Source organism: Bidens hawaiensis, unplaced genomic scaffold (genome assembly GCF_021521415.1).
Source record: "Bidens hawaiensis isolate Kalapana, Puna unplaced genomic scaffold, B.hawaiensis_p1.1 tig00002631_1, whole genome shotgun sequence".
Lineage (NCBI taxonomy): Eukaryota > Viridiplantae > Streptophyta > Magnoliopsida > Asterales > Asteraceae > Bidens > Bidens hawaiensis.
Window position 1 is genome coordinate 486,549 of NW_027491143.1, and position 23,472 is coordinate 510,020.

Below are 23,472 nucleotides of genomic sequence, written 5' to 3' on the forward strand. Positions count from 1 at the left end.
ATTATATCCACCTTTTTGCATATTTCTTCAAATTATGGTTGAAGAGCACCGTACATTATGCATTAAAAACTTGTATTTTGAGGAAATATATTGTTTAAATTTAGAGGGGATATATGCAATTGTTAGGCTGAAGGCATCGAGATTCGAGAGAAAGAAAAGATGGACATATGGTTTTCATGTTGCTATTCGGAATTCTTCATCTTCTTTTCTTGAAAAGAAAATTGTAATAGAGGTTGAGATTTGCAATTGGTCCTTTGTCCAATGGCATGGGGTGATTGTTAAGGCTTGGGATCTTATGGTCTCGTATTCAAAACCTACTTGATGAGGTTTTCCCACAGTGGTGGATTTCCTACTAGAGAGAGCTCCTGGGCGGGTTAGGCCTAAAGAGCCAAAATCAGTATGGACGTTTGATCAAAACTTTGTCAAGTTTAACTTTGGTCTCAATCTTGGGCTTGGGTTCGAGAGTCGTTTTTTCAAAAATGTTCAAAATGTGTTCATTCATTATATTTGTTTTTTATGGCATCTAGTGGCAATGATCGATGTATATGGTGGCATCAAGCAGTGACTTATGGTGATGGCAGCAGGGGAGGTAACAATAGCGACGGTGGTGGCGGTAGAGGCAGTGGCGGATTTAGAAAAAAAAATCAGGGGATCAACATTTTTTTTAGCTAATGATATTCTAATTTTGTAAACAATTTATAGTTAATGGATAAATCTAGTTCTGGAAGGTTGACAGTCAGTGCAAATGATAGTTGAGGACGTATTTTGAAGACAATTATATAGCTAATGTATCAATTTTGAAATTAAACCTACGCGATCACAGTCCACGTAACTTCTTATATACACAACCCCCACTCTAGTAAGTCTATTAAATGGTTTTAAATTGCTAAATATAATACACGTATTAGTTTCATAAAACTGCTAAAATCTTAATTTACACTTTACCGACAAAGTTGAGGGATAACCTTGGGCTACCCCTAAACACTACCTAAATCTGCCACGGATAGAGGTGTCAATGACCGGTAAGTGAAGGTAGACAACGATGGTTAGCAAGTTTTAGTAAGTCTTTTGGCATTGTATAAATTTTAGTACATCCAAATCAACCACTTTAAAGTGTTGATGGTGATTACTATGTATACACGAGATATATTCCAATGAAACAAAAAAATATGGCAATTATAACACGGTGACTGACTTTCTATTTTCGTACTTTCAACTATCAGTATCGAGGAAGGGGTAATAATCGATATGTGCAGAATCCATGTTCCAAACATTTACATTTGCGGTTATGGTTACTTCTGTTGCATTGTTAAACAAAAACACCTTTGCTGCGGAGTAAAGTGCTTTTGTGGGATACACCCTTGATGTTATAACCGTCCTTCCACCTTGCGCAAAGCTTTCCACGATTGAATGATCAACCAATAATCGCATGCTAAGGTTTTCTTCGTCTAGCACAGGAACAGTGCTTCCATATATTATCTTAGTGACATCTGAAGCTGTTGATGATCTGCATACATATACACATTAATATTCAACAATATTAACATGCTAGTTAGTTGTTTATATGGTATTCAATATGACAAATTACAAACTTACTTGGATTGATCGGCACAGAAATGAGTGTAAGCAACCCTGTCAACACCTTTGGATATATAGAAATATATAGGAGTTTGTTCGGTAAGTGATTCGTCTGCAAGAACCACTAAGCCAAAAGGTCCAAAAGCACCTCTTGAGGAGGCACCACCACTTGTGGTGCAATTGTAACTCACATCTGCCTCAAGTGATGTCTTTACCACTTCTTTATCGATTTCAAATGTCGCTAATATATCTAACTGTGCATATTTTTAAGGATAGTATTAATAATCTACTTGCGTGCAAATAATATATACTTACTATTTTAGAATGGGCATCACCTGCGTAGCTAAGCCTACGTTGAGAGGCGCAAGAGATCCCGGTTCAAGAACCACTTTCTTGAATACGGTACTTTTGGACCTCAACTTCTCTACCTCTTTAATCGGCCATTGAAGAACATTTGTCCCCGTCTTTTTGTCAAACACAACTTCTCTTGGTATGGTCTGCGTAACATAATTACGCAAGTAAAATACTATACAGTAATGTACCAGTATTTCTCAAATTATAAAAAGAGAGTATCTTTATTTGTTTTATTGATTTTGTTTAATGAAATCGTGATCGATGTCCTACAAATACATTATTTGTGACAAATTTATATGTCTATAGTTGACAAGGACGAAATGTAGTTTGGTTTTACCTGAACCGAGGCCCATCCCTTCAAGATGTCAGCAGCTTCACTATCGGTTTCCCCAATCCAACCCCAAAGAAGTCGTCTTTGCGTACTTTGATCGTAAAATGTTTTTGATGCATAGTACTTTCCATAATCTACTCGTAAGCCGACACCAACATCTAAATCCGGATCATCAGGTGTCCATTTGCTACTAATCGGATCATACGTCCCTAGTGCATAGTAATCATGTTTATCATCGTCCAAGCTAGATTTTAACACATGCTTAATACCAGGTCCATTAGCTGATGTGTCCAACCCATTTGACTCGGTTATTGACACTGGATAAAAGTCTACACATTCCCACATACCAGTACCCGGAACAGCATGCATCACCTCATCTAATAACTCATAGCTCGTGAAATTTGTTGTTTCATAAACTAGTGTTATACCAGTTTTATTAACCTTTGAGCCTAATGCGACAAGCCATTTTCCATTTGGTCCAAGCCATGCAGTTGTTGGATCCCTAAAATCCTTAGTGCCAATACCAGGTGGAGGAGTCAAAACCGGGTTACCTGGATACTTGATCCAATCCAAGAGGAGGGGGTCAGATAGGTTGGCAGGGTATGCTAAGTTTTGGACTTGCACTTCTTCATTAGTGTCTCCGGTGTAAAGCATGATGATCCTACCGTCGGGGAGGATTGTAGCGGATCCTGTCCAAACACCATTAATATCGTACCATTGATCTCGGATCATAGCAAAAGGGAGATAAAACCAATTAATCAGGTCCTTTGAAACGGCATGCCCCCATGTGATGTTACCCCAAATTGCGGAATCAGGATTGTATTGGTAGAATAAATGGTACCAACCCATGTGATATAATGGACCTGAGTTACATTCGCTATCAATATATCAATCATCGCGATAAATGATGTCAAAATAAACTTAAACTATTCTTTGTTGTTACTTTTGTAACAATACTATTACTAGAATAGTTAGTTGTTGTTTGTGTGTTACTACTTTACAAATATTATATTTAATTCCAACGGACATACAAAATTGAAACCTAAGCGTCAAACGGTGAGAAAGAATTATCATATTAGGTGTTAAATATATGTTAAGTCAAACATGAAAATTAAATTCCATAAATTAGTAAGATGTAAAAGCATTTATAATCAATTATCTATCACCATCTAACTTTATCTTCAAATGTTGTTCATCATCTAAAATCTCATATATCTAATTCGGGGAAAATTAACATACAAACTAAAAAATTATGCTAAACATGCGAATCAAATATAGTTATATACACAGGTAGTGTAATTATGTCAAACAATTGTTTTGTATGTAGTGTAATTACACTACTTGCATATAAAACTACACTATTTGATTCGCTCGTTTAGCACGTTAATTTAATTTTTATTTGATCCAAACTCTATCTAATTCTTCATTTCTATTTTTATTTAATTAAATAATATATTTTTTAATTGTTTTATGAGTCTTCAAAATAGAATTAAAAGTTAGCCCCCTAAACTTAGCATCATATTACGTGAATAGCTTAAATTTTCCTCTTGAATAAAACAGTGAGAGTGGGTTATCGTAAACGGCAATTAACTCTTACAAGTTACATGTCGTAAGCAGACAGCTAATTCCCATAAACCCAATAATACATATGACACGTGTTATAATATGATAGGCTAGTTAATATAGAACACCTAGCCACATGATTAATGATGATTGTATAAAATTTATCCACGTCACTTCTTATTCAAATAATCAAATCTATTGATGGGTCTCCATTTGATTTTGTACCTTTATATTTATGTGTGAAATCAACTTTGTTAAATACGTTCACTAACATAATACGTTCAATCTTTATGTTTAACATTTTTTAGTGTTGCTAAACATACACATCGCGCACAATTAAGGGTGGATCCTATCATTTTTCTTCTCACAAAAACGTATACTAAATATCTTTTGAAAAAATATGATTGGATGATAACTTTCACTGGATAGCTCTTTTCCTAAACTAGAACCCCAAAAATATGTGTAATAGACTTGCATATCTAGTTGATATGCAATTTAACATAAAATTTTGTTATTTTACTAGACACGTAAATATGCAATCAATTAAAAAAAAAAAGAATATGTAGATGTACAATAAAAGATGTATGAAATACAAGCTAGTACGTTCTTCAACCTAAAACAAACGTGCTATATATAAAATATAAACACAATAGTATATTCTATGACATTTGGACATGTAACAATATATATTTTGGACTTTTCTATCTTAAGGCTAAGAAGTAAGAAGGGTACTTTAGGGTCTTTACAAGCCACCCATTTTTCATCGATTTATAACCTAACACTACATTTATCTACCCTTGCATTCCTATTAAATAAAATACCTTTTATTAATATCCATAATTGCAGGAATAAGTGGATATGTAATAATGTAGGCCAATTGTTATTGAAATAAGTTTATCGGAAAAAATAATAAGTTAAACTTACTTTTCCACAAATATTGGCAACACAAGAGTTGACCACATAATTTTTAAGATATCTAGTGCTAATTAAATGTCTTAATTAATTAATTTGTTTTGAAGTATATAACTGTCACAAAATAATTGATTAAACAATGAGTAAGAACAAGAGTGAGGGGGAGCATACCGTTAGGATCTATATAGAGAGAAATATATGCATCGGTCAGCAAAAGTCAACGACCAGAAAGCATCAGCCAAGTAAAAAAAAGAAAAGGATTAGTGGAGAAGAGTGAAAAAATAAATGGCATTTTAATTAAGGGGCCAACTATACACACTATCTGACATCTAATTCTAAGTCGTTTTTAAACGGTGGTTTGGGCAAGGTCGATCAAACGGCCGTTTGACCAAAATAGTCAAACTTTGATCGTCCGAATATTATTCTATCACCATTTTGAGTCTTCTGATCCATAATTCTTAAAGTTGACTTTTTTTTTTTATCAAAACAATCGCCAAGTGTTTTGTGGCTGGTTATTTTTTTAACAATATTCTTTTCCAAGTTTGCTTATGACGGGATTTCAACTGCCCCCAGTTATCAGACGCTTTAGGTCTGACTCAAAAACCTCCCGTACGTGGAAACCCCAACAACCCGATAAACCCCCGACGAAGGCTCAAAGGCTCGAACAAGCGCTCCCTCATAGGAGAAGCAACTACGCTACCGCCCTACCATTAAGCCAGAATGCCCTTAAACGACCGATTTATAGTGTGAACTTCATATGGGATGATGTTGTAACTTATAGCATTACCCTTTAATTAATTATATTAAAGTTTGATATAAATTACCATTCATCCAATTTTTTGGAGGTTGAAAATGAAAGCCAGTTCTTTGCCAAGAAAGCATAGCATTGGTCCAAGGGTATGTCTCCTCACCGGAGAATGACATAATATTATTACTCTTCTCCGACACACCTTGTGACACCCCTCTAGACACGGGCTTTGCCTGCGTTGACTTTTCGTTACCAGGGTTGTTTAAATATGTATCATGTGGTTGACTATGTTGGTTTAGCACTAAAGCTATCAAAGATGAAAATAATAACATGGAAAGAAAGATTGTGGATAAGAGGATGATGGGTCGGCGGCGGCGTGATTGTGGGTGGTGGTGGTCCGGCAAAGGAGAATATGTTGCATGTTGAAGATTAATATTGTTAACATTCATCGTGGTGGTGGTGTTGATGGATAGTATGGTTTGGAGTATTTAAACAACCATATGAAGTTATGGACAGTTCTAGACTTCTAGTATATGTTGGATGGAAATATGGTTTGGGCCATGGGTGGCCCATTTGTATGGTTGGTGGGTCAAGTCTACTTTAGGCTTTTTATTTTAATTCAAATACTTTGATGTATTGATGGGGATGTATGTAGGGGTGGTGTTATACTTTCATGGGGTTAGTATTTAGGGATGTAAACAACTCGAGTCACTCACAAGCTACGTCATAAAAAAATGAGTTTAGTTATAGAACCCAAGCTCGAGTCTTGTATGAGAAGATCGTTCACAACCCTAGTTGGATCATATTTGGGATTAGAGGTGCACAAATCGAGTTTTTCAAATACCCGGGCTCGGGTATGGAACCGAGTCCGGGCATGACAGGGTATTGAAAAATCGGATATTGGTAAAAACCGGGTCGGGGTCAGGTCCGGGTATTGTCTCTCTAAACCATACCCTATGCATCGGGTTCGGGTCGGGTAAAGAACCGGGTGCTTTAAAACCGGGTATTTGAATACCCTATTTTCGGGTATTGAAAAAACCCTATTTGTGGGTTTTTCGGGTTTTTTTTTTCTGTATTTTTCGGGTATAGATTGGATTTTTTAAAAGGTTGCACTTTTTAGGGGTATTTTTAAAGTATTTTTCGGGTATACATCGGGTATTTGAAATACCCGGTTTTGAGTATTGGAAAAACCATGTTCTGGGTATGAACGTGTTCGTGTTTTCGGGTATTACCGGGTACAAATCGGGTCCAGTTCAGGTTCGGGTTTTAGTACCGAAATGCATGTCCTATCTGTACCCTACAGGTAAGGTCGGGTACGGGTTCGGGTATTAAAAAAATCGGTTCCGAATTTTTATTTCGGATCCAGATCCGGGTTTTTTGTGCACCTCTTGTGCACCTCTATTGGGGATCATCCATCTTTCAATAACATGTTACAAAATAGAAACACAAAATAAAAATAGACCCATAATACTAGTGACTTTGAAATCACAAATGAATATTAAACATACTTAGTCAAATTCATTTATGGACCCGTAATCCGCAAGACTTTTTTTTTTAAGTTGGTAAGCAAGTTTAACCTCTCTATTGTATGTCTTTTACATGTTTATAATTTGGTTCTTCGAGTTTGAATTAGGAATTTACAAGTTAATTACACGGGTTTTTTTAATTAAGTCAAGATTTAGCATTTAATTCCAACTTTTTATTAATTACATATATGGTTTCAACGGGTTACTCATTCCTACGTCTTTGTTTCCTTGAAAGGACAGGTGTTTATTCCAAACAAGTATCTCATATGAGGCCATTCTAGTCATAGGAGTGTGCGTGATGCGTTTCGGTGCTGGTTTAGGCTAAAACCAAACCAACAACCAAAACTTCAGTTTTTGAATTTTTGAAACTGTTCGGTTTCGGTTTAGCTTTTCCGGTTTTCGTTTTAGTTTTGATTTTTTTCATTCGAGCTTGAATATTTTAGGCCGAAATAAAAGTTGGGGAAAAATAATGAATATTAAGTATATATAATTTTGTTAATTTTTAACTAGTGGATAATTATTTATGTAGTAAAAAATATTCGAGTTTTATACTTATTAATTATTTAAATAACAATAAAAAAATTATACATTCGGTTCGTTTTTTTCGGTTTTAATTCATGCAAAATCAAAACCGAACCGTAAGTTCGGTTTTTACAAAAACGTACAACCAAGCTGTCGGTTTTTGTTTCGTTTCGGTTTTTTAGTTTTTTTTGTTTTGGATCGGTTTTTTTGTTACTTGCACAACCCTTACGATTTTGAATTTTTTTTCTTTTGTGTTCCTTCTTCTGCCCTCGTTCGACTGTTTACCATATTAACTTAACCGTTAAAAAACTAAAGTTGTTCCTCAAGCTCAACAATTGTAACATACTATTGTGGAAGAGAAGTCGTACATGGGCGAAGATTGGATGCGAACGCCGAATGTCGGAGGCCCGAACACAAAATGTATTTAGAAAAAAACATAAAGGAGGGGGGCCTCAACTTTCTGGTCGCAAAACGAGTAAATTTAAACTGCGTATGAAAATTTACATGTGAAAAACAAGTAAATTACATTACTGCGTAAAAATTAAAGGGGGGGGGGGGTCAGAGCCAGCCCTGGCCCAAAAGAAGCTTCGCAATGAAGTCATGGTTCAAACATCATGAACCTTATGATCAATGCTCTAGCGGCACCTCGGTTTTTTTGGGATGTGTTATTCATACCTTTATAGGATAGAGGTATGTTAAAAGGGTGTAAATAACATAAAAGGGTGTGTGAATAACCAATGGCTTTTTTTTTCTATGAAAGATATTTAGTTCGAGTATTGTATTTTTATCCTAATCTATAATATATATAAACAAAAACCCAAAAATCCTATGTGTCGCGATGTGGTCGCTCCCCCCTTTCTTGGAGTCACCAGATTTGCTTGAGTTTTAAATGGAAGCTTCTCATGCATTTGACCCAAATTCATGGGTATGGTGTCACACCCCGACCAAAGGCGGCGGAACATGCCGGGGTGCAACGATTGCTCATAAGCGCATGACACTATTTAAAGCGACAATATTTAACAAACTCATTTCATTTCACAACATCGAAAATGTCACATAACCAAATATTCATAACTCAAATACAACAAAATATAACAAAATATAGCAAATCAAATATTGTTCATTTTTGCTAATATCCTAACGGTATTTGTGATGTTTTCTTCACCAAACTCCATAATCAACCTAGATGCAAACCTGTAACATTTCATAAAATAAAGTTTATCAACACAAAGGTTGGTGAGCAATTCATAAGTTTGAACAATAGATATATAGTATGAAAAGCCACAAAACTAGTATACAAAACCATAAATAATAGCTATAAACTTGGATAAATAGTTATTGCTAACAAGTTAGCGACACCCAACTATAAGGGGTTGCCAAATAGTTTAGGATTTTATAGTTATCGTTAATTGCATTACGTTAACGACACCTTGCCATGAGGGGTTGCCAAATGGTCTAGGATTTATAGTTCCACCATCCAAAAGCGATAAACACATAGTCAAATAAGCATAGAACACCAAATCGAGCAATTATTCAAGTAAGGTATACAACAACGTTTGTGGTTTAAGACCCCAAGTATAAAACATTTAGTTTAGATAAGTTGAAATGTCACCCCCAAAATAAAGATAGAAAACGGGGTATGAAGTTACTCACGTTCAAGTAATAAACTTGAAAGATTGATTATTTGGAGATTTGCCGGAACGACGAGTTTAACGTATGAAGCCTAAATAAAAGAAAGTCTTGGATTTAGAAAGGTTGTCTTGAAGATCTTTAAATAAAATAATTGTTGCAAAAACTAATCAATTAAAGTTCAAGGTTTAAAATGTAACTATTTAAGAATTTATAATAATAACCCTTTTAAAAAATGTAAGTTTGCTCAAAACCGGTTTAAAGTATCTAACCTTAATATTTACTTAACCAATGTTAAGTAATAAGGTGGGGAAAATGCTAAAATGCAAGTTCCATTAGGCTAAAGATACTAAAACGGGTTTTTAACGAGTGTTCGGGTTGTCGGTTCGGGTCTTGACAAATGGTCGAACCCAAAGTCAACTTTCCAAAATATTAATTGTTACGAGATAACTCATTAAAACATACTAACACTTAACCAAGTACGTAGATCTGTTGTTTAGAACTAACAACGCACGTTAAGCGAGTGTTCGGTTTTGTCGGTCCAAACTATGTTATGAGATCAAGTTGGATCCAACTATTCCAAGTACTTAAGAAAAATAATTAAAATCAGTTTGTAAACTATTTTTTTTAAAGAAATATACAAGTCTTGATAACTAAAAACACACTTGTGTGTCTTAAGCGAGTAAAAGTCGGTATAGTTCGGTCTCCATCTCACAAATAGTTCATAGATGGTTTCTACATGCCCAAATATCATAGAACTTGTATATTGGTTTATAAATGAAGAAAACTTAAATTTTACAACAAAAAAAGTTAACTACAAGTCTTTTAAGCAAAAGTTTCGGTTTAGTTCGGTTTCCATCTCCCAACGAGTTCATAGATGGATTCCATATGCTTAATATCAAAGAACTTGTAAAAATGATTTTTGAAACTCAAATCTAGCAATAAACATGTTTAAACAACTATTTTAACAAAACTAGTAAACAAAAGTTTGGTTTCCGGTTTGGACTAGTTTCGGTTAAACCGAAGTTAGTCTTATACAAACCCACACCATGGAACTTGTAAATAAGATGAACAAACTAAAGGGTTAGAAGTTAGTCATAAGTGATATGTATAATAAGTTATGTGTGTGTAAATATATATCAAGAACACGAAGTTCTCCATGAAGCCTTGCCTTATGACATTCGAAACTTAACCAATCAAAGTCGGTGAAGTAACAAATAAAGGAAACAAGGGGTGTGTATTATATATATGTTGTACCACCATATTCAAGAGTTAGTAATGTTAGATGAATAAGTTAGAATGAAAGACTATAGTTAGTTTGACTTGAGAAGTCAAAACTTCAAAAAAATACATAAGAAATAACAACCTTGAATCTATGGAGTTTGAGAGGGTTTTTTGGAGATGTAGCAAGAGTAAAATGAAGAAGATGGGTGTGTATATATAGGGAAGGAGTGAAGGGTTGGGTATAAAGATTTTTTTTATGGTTTGCATAAAAATGGGTATGTTTAAATGGTCAAACAATGCATAATATAAAAATAACAATATTTTATGTATTTTATATATTTTAAATGACAAGATCCAATATTTTATATATTTGAAATGTTCGGGTTACAAACGGGTCGGGTTTACATAACAAAAGTGACCCGAAATTGACGAATGTCACAGTATTCCCTACTTTAGCAAATTTCGTCCCGAAATTAAGATGAAGACGACGATGCAAACAAATGTGGATACTTCTCTTTCATTGCGTCTTCTCACTCCCAAGTAAACTCCGCGCCACGCCGTGATTCCCAACGAACTTTTACTAACCGAATACGACTACGTTTGGTTTTCTTCTCGTTGCGATCCATAATCTCAACGGGTCGTTCAACCATAATCATAGACTCATCAACATGAACTTCATCGAGGGGTATATGAAGATTACCCTCGGCTAGGCACTTTTTGAGATTCGAAACATGAAATGTCGGATGAACACCGGCAAGTTCTTGCGGTAGTTCAAGTCGATACGCTACTTTCCCAACACGCTCAAGAATTTTAAAAGGACCAACGAAACGAGGAGCTAGTTTACCCTTCTTTCCAAAACGGACTACCCCCTTCCAAGGAGATACTTTTAGAAGGACAAGATCGTCAACATTAAATTCGATCGGCTTTCGCCGTTTGTTGGCGTAACTCTTTTGATGATTTCTAGCGGTTAGGAGATTTTTACGGATTTGATCAATGACGTCGGTGGCTTCTTGGACCATTTCGGGTCCCGTGATTTGAGCTTCACCGATTTCGTTCCAACAAATCGGTTAGAATGAGGTTAGTCTTATACAAACCCACACCATGGAACTTGTAAATAAGATGAACAAACTAAAGGGTTAGAAGTTAGTCATAAGTGATATGTATAACAAGTTATGTGTGTGTAAATATATATCAAGAACACGAAGTCCTCCATGAAGCCTTGCCTTATGACATTCGAAACTTAACCAACCAAAGTCGGTGAAGTAACAAATAAAGGAAACAAGGGGTGTGTATTATATATATGTTGTACCACCATATTCAAGAGTTAGTAATGTTAGATGAACAAGTTAGAATGAAAGACTATAGTTAGTTTGACTTGAGAAGTCAAAACTTCAAAAAAATACATAAGAAATAACAACCTTGAATCTATGGAGTTTGAGAGGGTTTTTTGGAGATGTAGCAAGAGTAAAATGAAGAAGATGGGTGTGTATATATAGGGAAGGAGTGAAGGGTTGGGTATAAAGATTCTTTTATGGTTTGCATAAAAATTGGTATGTTTAAATGGTCAAACAATGCATAATATAAAAATAACAATATTTTATATATTTTATATATTTTAAATGACAAGATCCAATATTTTATATATTTGAAATGTTCGGGTTACAAACGGGTCGGGTTTACATAACAAAAGTGACCCGAAATTGACGAATGTCACATATAGGTCTTACCAAACCCATATATTCCTTAAGCGGGTTATAACATCTCATTAAATAAAATATTATTCTCACCAAATTATTAATGTAAAAATCCTATAAAATAGGATATACTAAAAATTAATATCTTATTTATTTTAAATATATATATATATATATATATATTTGAGGCATTATAAAGGCTTTATGACTACACTCTATTTTTGTATAAAACCATAATCTGTCTAGGCTGAGGGGTGTGGGGGCTTTAATGGAGGCTTTAATGGGAGCTCCAACCAATAATATTATGACGTGTGGCAGAGAGAGAAACTGGATAAGGGGTGTGTTGGAGCCCCTGGCCCTGGTGTGGAGGGGCTCCAGCGAATTTTTTTTATTTTTTATAAATATACACTCTATTTTTATGACTAGACTATAAAATTTTTTATTTATAAAATTGGTTTTTTAATTTAAATTATATATATATATATATATATATATATATATATATATATAATTTAAATTAAAAAACCAATTTTATAGTAAAAAAAATAAACGGGTCTTGGGTCTCATCAAACACTAAGTATATTATTAACTTTCATAAATATTATTTATAATTAAAAAAACCAATTTTATAGTAAAAAATAAACGGGTCTTGGGTCTCATCAAAACCATATAACTTTTAAACCGGGTTATAATATCTCCTTTATCTGTGAAACAATTTCAAACCATAAGTATATTATTAACTTTAATACAATAAAACAAATATAAATTTAAAAAATAAATAAATATTAGAACAAAAAATATAAAACAACCCCCATAATACGATGGACAAAAACTAGTTATTAAATAGTTATTAATTTGATGGCAATTATCTCATTTATAAGACATGACAAGTCGAAAACAAACGGAACACGGTGTCGATTCTCAACCACACAAAACAGAGATTTTAACCTAACGATCTAGGTGGGCCAACTTTAGTCGACCACGTTCTCACGTGGTGCCTGTTAACAATTCATCACAAGAATATGGTACAAAGTACCCATTAAGTTCTAGCTTACCACACAACTACAGAAATACATACAAAAATATTATTATTATTAAATAAATAAAATTAACCTTGGTGAAGGGCTAATTTATAGGTTTATTGGATTTTAATAATTCAAACTTTGGTCTATTGGTCGATATTAATCCCAACTTAAGAAATTCTCTAGAATAATCCCAACTTTACTCTATTGGCCTCCACTGAGCCTTTTCTTAACAGGAACTGACCCAGTTAGTTTTAGGGCAAAATATGTCATTTCTACAAATTGAGTGGGACAAACGAAAAATGTAAAAAACTTAATAACTCAATGACACAGGCGCCACCACCACCGCGGTCGCCGCCACCGACACCACGACCCTCGACACCGCCACCGCCACCACCACAACCGCCGCCGTCGACACCAAAATTACCACAGCGACCTCCGCCATTGCCTCCACCGCCACCACCGGTGGCGGAGGCCGCAATGGTGGTGGTGACGATGTCGACGACGGCGGTCGTGGTGGTGGCAGTGTCGAGGGTCGCGATGTCGGTTGCGGCGACCACGGTGGTGGTTGCGCCCATTTCGTGGAGTTTTTAAGTTAATTTATATTTTTCGTTTATCCCCCTAAATTTGTAAAAATGACATATTTTGCCTTAAAACTAACTGGGTTAGTTTCTGTTAAGAAAAGGCTCAGTGAAGACCAACAGAGTGAAAGCTGGGATTATTCTATGGAATTTCTTAAATTGAGATAAATATCGACCAATAAGCCAAAGTTTGGATTATTAAAATCCAATAAACCTAATTTATATGTACCCTACATTTTCATAATTGTAGAAGCCAGAAGGCTCAAATAAAACATGAAAGTTCATTCAAATAAAATAAAATAAATAGTAAATAAACCAAGCCGACAAATTAAGGCGTCAGGCAAGCCTGCTCAAGTTGTCCTGAGTTAAAGAGGCCAACTCGGGTTCAATTCGCCTCGTTGGCAATAGGTGTGGAGGTCGTTTCTGGCGACAGCTGGTCGTGTGACTAGAATGGATTTGATCGTTGAGCTGAAGGTGGTTGGGTGGGTGAGTGGTGGTTATGTATCGATCGAGGTTGTGGTTTATGAAAAAGAAGATAGGAGTTGGTGGTGTGGAACCAGGGTCCGCTCTGAGAATTGAAAAAATCTTTTGGGCCGAAGACGAGAACTATTTTGAGCCATAAGTAAGGAGTATTTTGTTGAGTTTAAACAATTTAATTTTTAAATGATCTTACTTGGTTATGATTTGAGTTGTGTAAAAGATTTTTGTATAAAAATAGTTTTAAACATGTCTCAAATCATATTATAACTCACAGCCTTTTGGTTGAGAGTCATACTCATTGCCACTAGACTAAGTTAGTTATGTAATTGAGTTTAAATATTAAATATACATACCGTTTTTCATAAAAATACATATATTTTTTATAAAAAAATATTGGGCCTAGCGGAGTGTCAGGCTGGAGGCCGTTGACCACCCAGCCCTAGGGCCGACCCTGTGTGGAACCCACATGTTTTTTTTTTAAAATGTCACCTAATTACATCACATTATTAAAAAATATTAAATCAACAAGAATGATAATAAAGTTTGTGTTTAACGAGTGAAAGTTGATGGCATTTAAACCCAAGCTGAACTAAAGTGTCAAGCAAGCCTACTCAAGCAGCCTTAAGTTAATTAAGTCAGCTCGTGCTCGAACTTAATTAGTCCCGTTTACTTAACACAAGCTTGCAATGCCATTTCCTGCCTTTTAACTTGACATGGACAATAGAGTCATGAATCTAAATGGTAGATACATACATTTAACAAGTATACTTTTGGGGCATCTAGTTTTAAACAAGGTTCTCTTTTGAATGTTTGAATAAAAAGGAGAGAACATAAAGTAAAAAAAAAAAACCAATGATTGTTTTCTAACATATACACAAACAATAGGCAAACTCAAGAAACAAGATTAATGCATAAAAAATTTAAACTACCATATAAGTTAATAAACTTTCACAAAAAATATATAATCTAAAAGAAAAAGATTTTTAATATGTTAGGAGTCAGCAGATCATAAAAAGGACTTCTTATGTATCACTATTCGCTAGTAAGTTGATAAACGGTCCAATCTCTATCCGATCAAACAACCGAAGGAAGCTTGTACCATCCTGCTACTGACTTACCACCAATGATCAAGGAGATTAATATTTCAAACTTGTTTAAAATTTTGTAGCAATAGTTTCCAGTTTTATAATACTTATTGGGCGTGCGTATTTGAAACAGATTTTTGTGTCACTTGTTGAGATCATGAAGAACATAGGAGCAAAAGTTGAAGACAACAAGTTTAGTGTCACGGTGCACTACCGCAACGTGGAATGAAAAGGTAACACGTCGCGTTACCTTTTCATTCCACGTTACGCGTTACCTTTTCATTCCACGTTGCGGTAGTGCACCGAGACACTAAACATGTTGTCTTCAACTTTTGCTCCTTCTATGTTCTTCATGATCTCAACAAGTGACACAAAAATCCGTTTCAAATACGCACGCGCAATAAGTATTATAAAACTAGAAGCTATTGCTACAAAATTTAAACAAGTTTGAAATAATAACCTCCTTGATCATTGTTGGTAATTCAGTAGCAGGATGGTACAAGCTTCCTTCGGTTGTTTGATCGGATGGAGACTGGACCGGACCCAATATGTCCATGCAGTGGCTACCAGCATAATATAGTTCTTTCAATCCTACAAAGTTGTATGCCTGAGAAAACATATAACCAATTAAAACTAAAATTTTTATAAAAGTTAATGATAAAACTAACAACAATAAAGTACCTTTGCACGGCTTCTGCCGCTAACAACTGTTGTTGGAATGTACTTCACCACGTTTCTAACAACAGCACGCATCTTTTTACGAGTAGGTGTTAAAAACTTTGAACCCGCATATTAAATGAACCAAACTAGATATTAGATTCTCACATCATATGACATAAAGGCATGAACTGGATTGTCAACAATCGGGGCATCATAATCTAGAAACAACGGTATTCGCTTTCCCCTTGGCATAAGTCACAATATGTTCAATGGAAGTAAGCGCAGACGGATACTTAACCTACAAAACAACAAAAACAATTCAAGAAAAGTTAGCATATAATTTATTAATTTGTGCAAATATTAAAAACGAACGTGACGAAAGTGACTAAACGAAATATGAATACCATCCAGTCGTGGTAAGCGAAGTCATTCGAAAACTCATAGGCGTTGTTTTTATTAATATTTTTCCTTGGGGAAGAAGATTTCATGGCATCCAACCAGCTAGCTAGTAGAACAAACATCATCAAGTAGTCGAGAAGATTAGTATGGTTGGTTAACGGACGTGGGTTCGGTCAGTATCGGGGCAATGTGATTTACCTTAAAATCCATTATGTTCTCTAGTTGTGATCAATGTAAGAATTTAACTAGACGGTAATTAACAACTAACAGTATATGTAACAATACAACATAGACAAATAAGAACAACACAAATAATGGAAAAATATGTACCAATATTATCAGATTCTAACACAGCTTTCGTGTCTTACAATTAAAAAGTCCAGGAAAAACTCAACATATATAAGATCAAACATTTTATATTTAGCATTTATTTATTACCTTATAGTTATTGATTTACTATACCGAAATTGGTAATTATAATTTTAAATATATTTTGTATATACAATGAAAAGATTGAAATTTTACGGTATTCACAAAGTTGATTTTATTCATTGAAACATATAAAAAGATACAGCATATTCTAGTGGAGATATATCTCTAATTATTGTTATACATAAATACAAAGATGTACAAAATATGTTCTAATGTAGATATAACGTGTGATATTTATACATTATATTCAATACTAGTTTTAGAAACCCGTGTATTACACGGGATAAATTAATGTATAAATTACAATGAATAATTTAATATAAATAAAAAAAGATAACTAAGCCTCTTTATATTATGTAAAAAAATTGTATTACAAATATAGTCGTATTATATCATCAAATATATTTGACTTTTAAATCGAGAATGAGTTGTTCTACAATCGGTATTCGATGAAAATTTAAAACAATGAGGCATTTCGATGTGAAAGATACAGCTAAAGTCTTTCACAAATTTTCAATATTTAATTAACATGGTTTGTTGTGGATTTTTAAATTTCACCAAGTATGTTGTGAAATATATTCTAATAATGTACATCTACCTCTACGTATTCTAATAAAGTAAAATAATTGTGATACGTCCTTACAATTTATTCGCTCCAAAACTTATATATTTTGGAGCTTGCGTAGGCGGCGCTTGGAGGTGAACAATATTAGAACCTTTTTAGCAGCTAGAAGCTTTTTGATATTTTTAAAGTACGCCATTGAATTATGGAAGATGGTGTTGTGGTGGAGGTTATATAGAATGGGTTGTGTAACTTAGTTTTTAAGCTAAGATATCTTTTAAGGTTTAAACTTATTCGTTTTTTGTGGTGGGTTGGAGATTCTGATATCCTTTTTTGGTTCCACTAGCAGACGCGCACGACTCGATTCTTGATCTTGAGTTAGCTTCATCATTAAGTTCTAGGTATATGACTTAGGGCTGTGCAAATGAGTTAACCCGGGTTAAACTCGACCCGACCCGAGACCGAACTTGATAAAAAAACCATACCCGAGGATTGGACCTGTGTATGAATCCGGGTATCGGGTCTGTTAAGATTCGGGTCTTCAGTTCACAGAGTAAAACCGAGACCGATACTATGAAATGAACTTTGAATCACCCTTTTGTTTATGTGTTTGGATAGTTAGGACTTGGGGTTGTCCATGGTTTGGGTAGTTAGAAAGTGAAATGTATTCATGTCGGCGAGAAAAAGGAAACAAGGTGCTCTTTGAAGTTTGAACACTTACTTTTCACCACTACCACACGTTAGTAATTGGATATGGAGCATCACCTTTCTTACAATATTAAAGATTTGGTGTTTGCTGTAAGCTGAAAGCCGGTAGCTGAAGGCCGGAAGCTGGTAGCTGCTAGTTGTAGCTTTTTAAAATTGTTTAGGTGTTTGGCAGATTAGTAGAAGCTTTTAATAAAATTAGCTGGGTGCCCGCGTGGTGCGGCAGAATGGGCGCACACCTAACATCAACCGCATAATCAGTGTCAGTACATGATTCACTTGATGACAGTGCATGCATAACCTGAATGTAAACGTGTAACTCATGGAAAGGCTGTAAGCGTGTAACTGATGGCGACAATCAAAAAACAAAGCTGAAATATACAGTAATTTCAAATAAATAATTTTTTAAACCAACATATTTTGATATGAACCCCTCTCTGAACATGCACTGTTCTAATCTGAAACATGTTCTGACCTGACCTTTTTCGACTCAAAAACGTACAGACACGAACCGAATTAATTTAACCCTTTTGTATCGACTCGTTCTGACCTTAATTTGGTCTTACACATGACTCAAGTTCATCTGACTCGACTCCTAATTTGGTCTTACACATGACTCGTGCTCACCTGACTCAACTTGTTACCGATCATAACCGATAATCACGTAGCATGTTAATTTTTTAAAGTTAAAGAAGTATAACAATATCATACTCAAATTAAAGAGAATAAAATGCTCGTTTTTATGATGTAATTTGTTTAAAAAATTATTAACGTGTGAAAAAGTTAAGCTCCTTAAAAAAGTCGTGGGGGTAGTTAGTTTTGAATAAGGGTTGAATGTGTAACTATTATATAAATTAACAAAAATTGATAGAAGTTCAAGTACTAAACTTGTAAATTCAAATGTAAAAGATTGTAGCTAGCTTTTTCTGAAATGATACTAATACTAGCGTTTAAATATGGAGCTTTTTCTACCAATCTAAAAACTTGAAGCTACTTCTACCCAACAAAACTTTTTACTAAATGAGTTTTTTTTTATAAGCTTAAAGCTTGAAGCTCTTAAAAGTTTCTAGCCTAACATACCCTTAAAGAAAATAATTAAATTGACTTTCAAGTTTCAAACATTATTTGACATTACCCAAATAATTTTGATATATTTACCGTTTCAACAAAAAGAATATCTAAGATTTATCGGTTTTAGAGTTGAGACAAGCAAATCTGTTATATCTTCTTAATGCGTAATGTACAAGTATTTTTTTTTCAATTTTTATACATTCATAATGCATTAATGGAAGAGGTCGCGCTTCACGCAGAGTACACAAGGGGTTTCGGTTTGATGTGAGTTGGTTTGCTAAGGTACTGACATTTTTCATAGTCCAAATTTGTAGTCGGTATAGTTTAAAATATAAAAATTAAAATAATGATATAAGATTATCATAAAAACTCAATTAAACACAATTGTGCATAGGTTACTAACGTTGATTCGTCACGGTACATTGCGGAGTTGAAAATGCAACAAAAACCTTCTATTTGCATTATCATTCAACATAACCTATCAAATGATCTCTAAAATTTAACTACCCTTAGTATAACTCATATAAATATAAAATTTAATAAAACTTAAGTATACATTTTCTTATATTTGCTCTACAAGTATAGAAATTAAGAAACTAGTTTATAGGTTTGGTTTGATAATTGATAACTATTATTTATCTTACCAACAAATACTTATATCATTCAATTTTTGAAACTCACACCAACAATAAAGTTGCTTTCCCATAAGTATTACTTTTCCTTTATTATATACTAGGTTATATGCCCGTGTGATACACGGGCTGAAAAACCATTATTTTAAAAAATATATAATATGAAAATTTATACATTTACAAGGGAATGATTTGAATTTTGTACGTTTGTTTTGCAATAATTCTTTCTTAATTTAAATCATCAAATATATTTTGTATTAAAATAAAAACAAAGAAGTATTTATAAAATTCATCAATTTGACCAATCTATACTATTTAATAAATAAAGTTTTCTAATATCACATGTCATTACTATGTTTATCCTTACAAAATTTTTCCTCCCCTCTCTCATATTAATTACATTTCTCTTTTTAATATTTCATTTTCAATTTTTAATTTTTAGATCCTAATTTAAAAGAATTAATACCATCATAAATATGCTAATTTGTTTAATATAAAATATATTACATTAATTATTAATATTAGATTTTTATAAGTAACCAATACGAAACGGACGGGTTTCTTTAACCGGTTAAAGTATCAAACATTGTTCATGTCAAAACAATTTAAGATTAGAATGAATTTTGGTCCATGAGTTGGTTTAAAAAAGTAGTCATTCACAATAAAGTTTTGATATAGAAAATAACAAATAAATAATTTATGATTTATGAATTTACTAACAACTTTTATTTCCAAATTGCGTAATGTGTAATTATTTTATCGTATAATATATCTTTATATATGTGATACATTTTTTTTGTATTTCACATTATGTTATTATTTTAAAAAAGTACTTATTCTAACCCGTGTGCTACACGGGTAAGTAACCTAGTTAGAGATTAAACATAACCTAATTCAATCCATTTGATTTCCATGATACTATAAACGTAACAAAGTGAACTCAAGGTGAGATGAAGCATTTAACTTTATTCATAAGCAAGACACACAAGACTTAAAATGAGGTTTTGAACACTGTCTACTTAAAGGAGTCAGACTCGTCTTTTGATAAATTCATTTACCTGTTATAAACACAAGAGTTCATGCGAAGTGAGAGTTTAAACTTATTCCTCCGGTGTGCACGAGTCAAGTGGACCAAAGTCACTCAACATGTATTCAAAATGCTTAAAACCTTGTCTCTAAATTATAATCTAAGAACTATTTTACTTTTAAGCGAAAATAGTGGAAAATCCAGATATGTCCCTATCAAACTAAGTAATATAAGTTATCATCCTATTTTAACTCTTATTATTTATTTCTATCCCATAGGGATAGAGAGACTACTTTCGGTGAGACCCCCGGCTCAATAGTGGTTTTGCATCAAGCCTTGGACATAAGGCACATAGCACTCAATCATCGGAACACCGGTTGATCAGTGCATGTACCCTTGTCTTTCGGCTATCAACGCCACCACATGATGCCTGATTAACCTTCCGCCACTTTTAACGTTATTTTCACGAGATTAGTAAAATAACGTCAAAATTAGTGCAGTTTCACTTTTGCCCACCCGAGGGTTCACACATACATACATTATATGCGCGCACCGCAAGCAGGACGTATATCTACAAGTGCAAATATCTAAAATGCCACTATAATATTGCATTCTCAATTTGAAACTTTGATTGCAAGTTCAGTAATACCTTTTCTTTAATATTTTGTCTTCAATATGACACTTCACTCAACAATAAAGAACTCAACAAATAATGAATTAAAAAATGAACATAATACGCTATAACTAAACATTCAAAATTTAAAACAACCAAAAATCAATCAACAGTCACCAGAATATAAGTTATTAGCATATAAGAAATACAAAAGATTTTTTCCGATCGGAATTAAAGTGGCAAATTAAGAGAAATAAAACACAAAGTAATCGACTAAATCAGAGTCACATACCTTAAAATCAAACAAAGGAAAAGCAATAATCTACGATTGCAGATGAACAGAACAGAGCATCACTGAAGAGTGGAAACATGGACCAAAGCAATAATCAGATCTGTGTTTAACAAGGGTGATATTCCATCCTTTCATCACCAAGTTCTGTCTAGATATATGAAGAACCAACAAAAGAAGATCGCTATTCACCATCCTCTTGTTTCAACAGCTCGTACACATGTAAAGTGAACATGGGCGTTGATGTGGAATTTTGGTTCAAAAACAATGATATTGGCTGGGTTTCACCCTTCTTCCTTAGATTCTCTATATATTTATTTAGTCGGTTTGGTTTTTGTATGTTTTTCAGGGTAACCGACCCGAGACCGACTTCTGCAAAAAACTAAGACCGAAAATAGATCTGCAATGCCCGCGTCGGTCTTTATCGGGTATTTTTAGGTCCGGTTTTTCGGTCTTTTTCGGTTATACCCGACTTATGCACACCCCTAGTATATGTTATGTCTCCGAATTTTGTTACTCCTGGAGCATTCAAAGTCAATTCCTTACTATATATCCATATATATCATATATTCACTTTCCTTTTACACTCTATTTATATTATATCTAATTAAATTATTCACTTTTATTTAAACTCTATTTGTATTATATCTATTCATTTTTATACAAATATATTTATTTGTATAAAAATGAATAGATATAATACAAATAGAGTTTAAATAAAAGTGAATAATTTAATTAGATATAATATAAATAGAGTGTAAAAGGAAAGTGAATAATTTTTTATATTTGCCATATATAAGTTTTGAAGGGAAAAAAATTGTAAGAATTAACCACAAACTGACACGTGTTACAATTATTTTACTTTATTAGAATAGGTGGTCTGGAGAGACTTACATATCTTATAGTTTAGCGGCTATATCTGTCTTTGGTTTCATTGCTTGTTGTTTTTTCTGGTTCAATAATACGGTTTATCCTAGTGAGTTTTATGAACCCACTGGACCAGAAGCTTCTCAAGCTCAAGCATTTACTTTTCTAGTTAGAGACCAACGTCTTGGAGCTAACGTGGGATCCGCTCAAGGGCCTGCCGGTTTAGGTAAATATTTAATGCGTTCCCCGACAGGAGAAGTCATTTTTGGAGGAGAAACTATGCGTTTTTGGGATTTGCGTGCTCCTTGGTTAGAACCTCTAAGGGGTCCAAATGGGTTGGACTTGAGTCGGCTGAAAAAAGACATACAACGCTGGCAAGAACGAAACATATTCAACATGATAAACAAATCATGTTAACTGAACACAGTCGGTAGTGGTTTAGGTATTTGTTTATTCATGTTTTTTAGTATCGGTACTATTCAATTTCGGTGTTTTCAATGGTAATGATGCTTATCTGTTTCGAAACGGAAAATCGGTACATTATTCAGTATATGGTTTTACTCATTTTCAGCACGGTAGCGATTCGATATCGATAAGATATCGATCGCAAGCCTAGGTGCAAATGAGCCCACTTAAACTCAACTAGGCTCGAGCTCGGCTCATTTTGACTTACAAGACAATCAGGCACGGTACCCGTATTTGTCTTAGCTCGGCTCAAAGCTAACTAACACGTGCCGAACCGGTACCCACCAAACACAATCGGTACCAGTATTCGTATTTGTCTTTTCAAGTTTTTGGTATCGGTATCATTCAGTTTCGGTATTTTTACAGATATCGATCGATACCGAACAGAAAATAATTGTACAATATTTTATAAATGGTTTTACAGTAAAACCATTTATAAAATATTGTACAATTATTTTCTGTTCGGTATCGATCGATATCTGTAAAAATACCGAAACTGGA

General features: G+C 33.9%; 2 protein-coding genes and 1 pseudogene across 2 annotated transcripts in view; all 3 read right to left on the reverse strand.

Moving 5' to 3' along the window:
• Positions 1–23,472, reverse strand: part of LOC143620719 (trehalose-phosphate phosphatase A-like) — a 44,060-nt gene that overhangs the window by 15,248 nt on the left and 5,340 nt on the right. The window lies entirely within an intron of this gene.
• LOC143620721 (beta-fructofuranosidase, soluble isoenzyme I-like) lies at positions 1,053–5,976 on the reverse strand. Its single transcript, XM_077092348.1, has 6 exons — positions 5,563–5,976; positions 4,910–4,918; positions 2,270–3,126; positions 1,914–2,075; positions 1,597–1,832; positions 1,053–1,507 (listed from the first exon to the last, which is right to left on the reverse strand). The coding sequence occupies exons 1-6, from the start codon at positions 5,933–5,935 to the stop codon at positions 1,213–1,215; spliced, it is 1,932 nt and encodes a 643-aa protein (XP_076948463.1). The 5' UTR covers positions 5,936–5,976; the 3' UTR covers positions 1,053–1,212.
• On the reverse strand, positions 15,529–16,518 carry LOC143620720 (trehalose-phosphate phosphatase A-like; annotated as a pseudogene).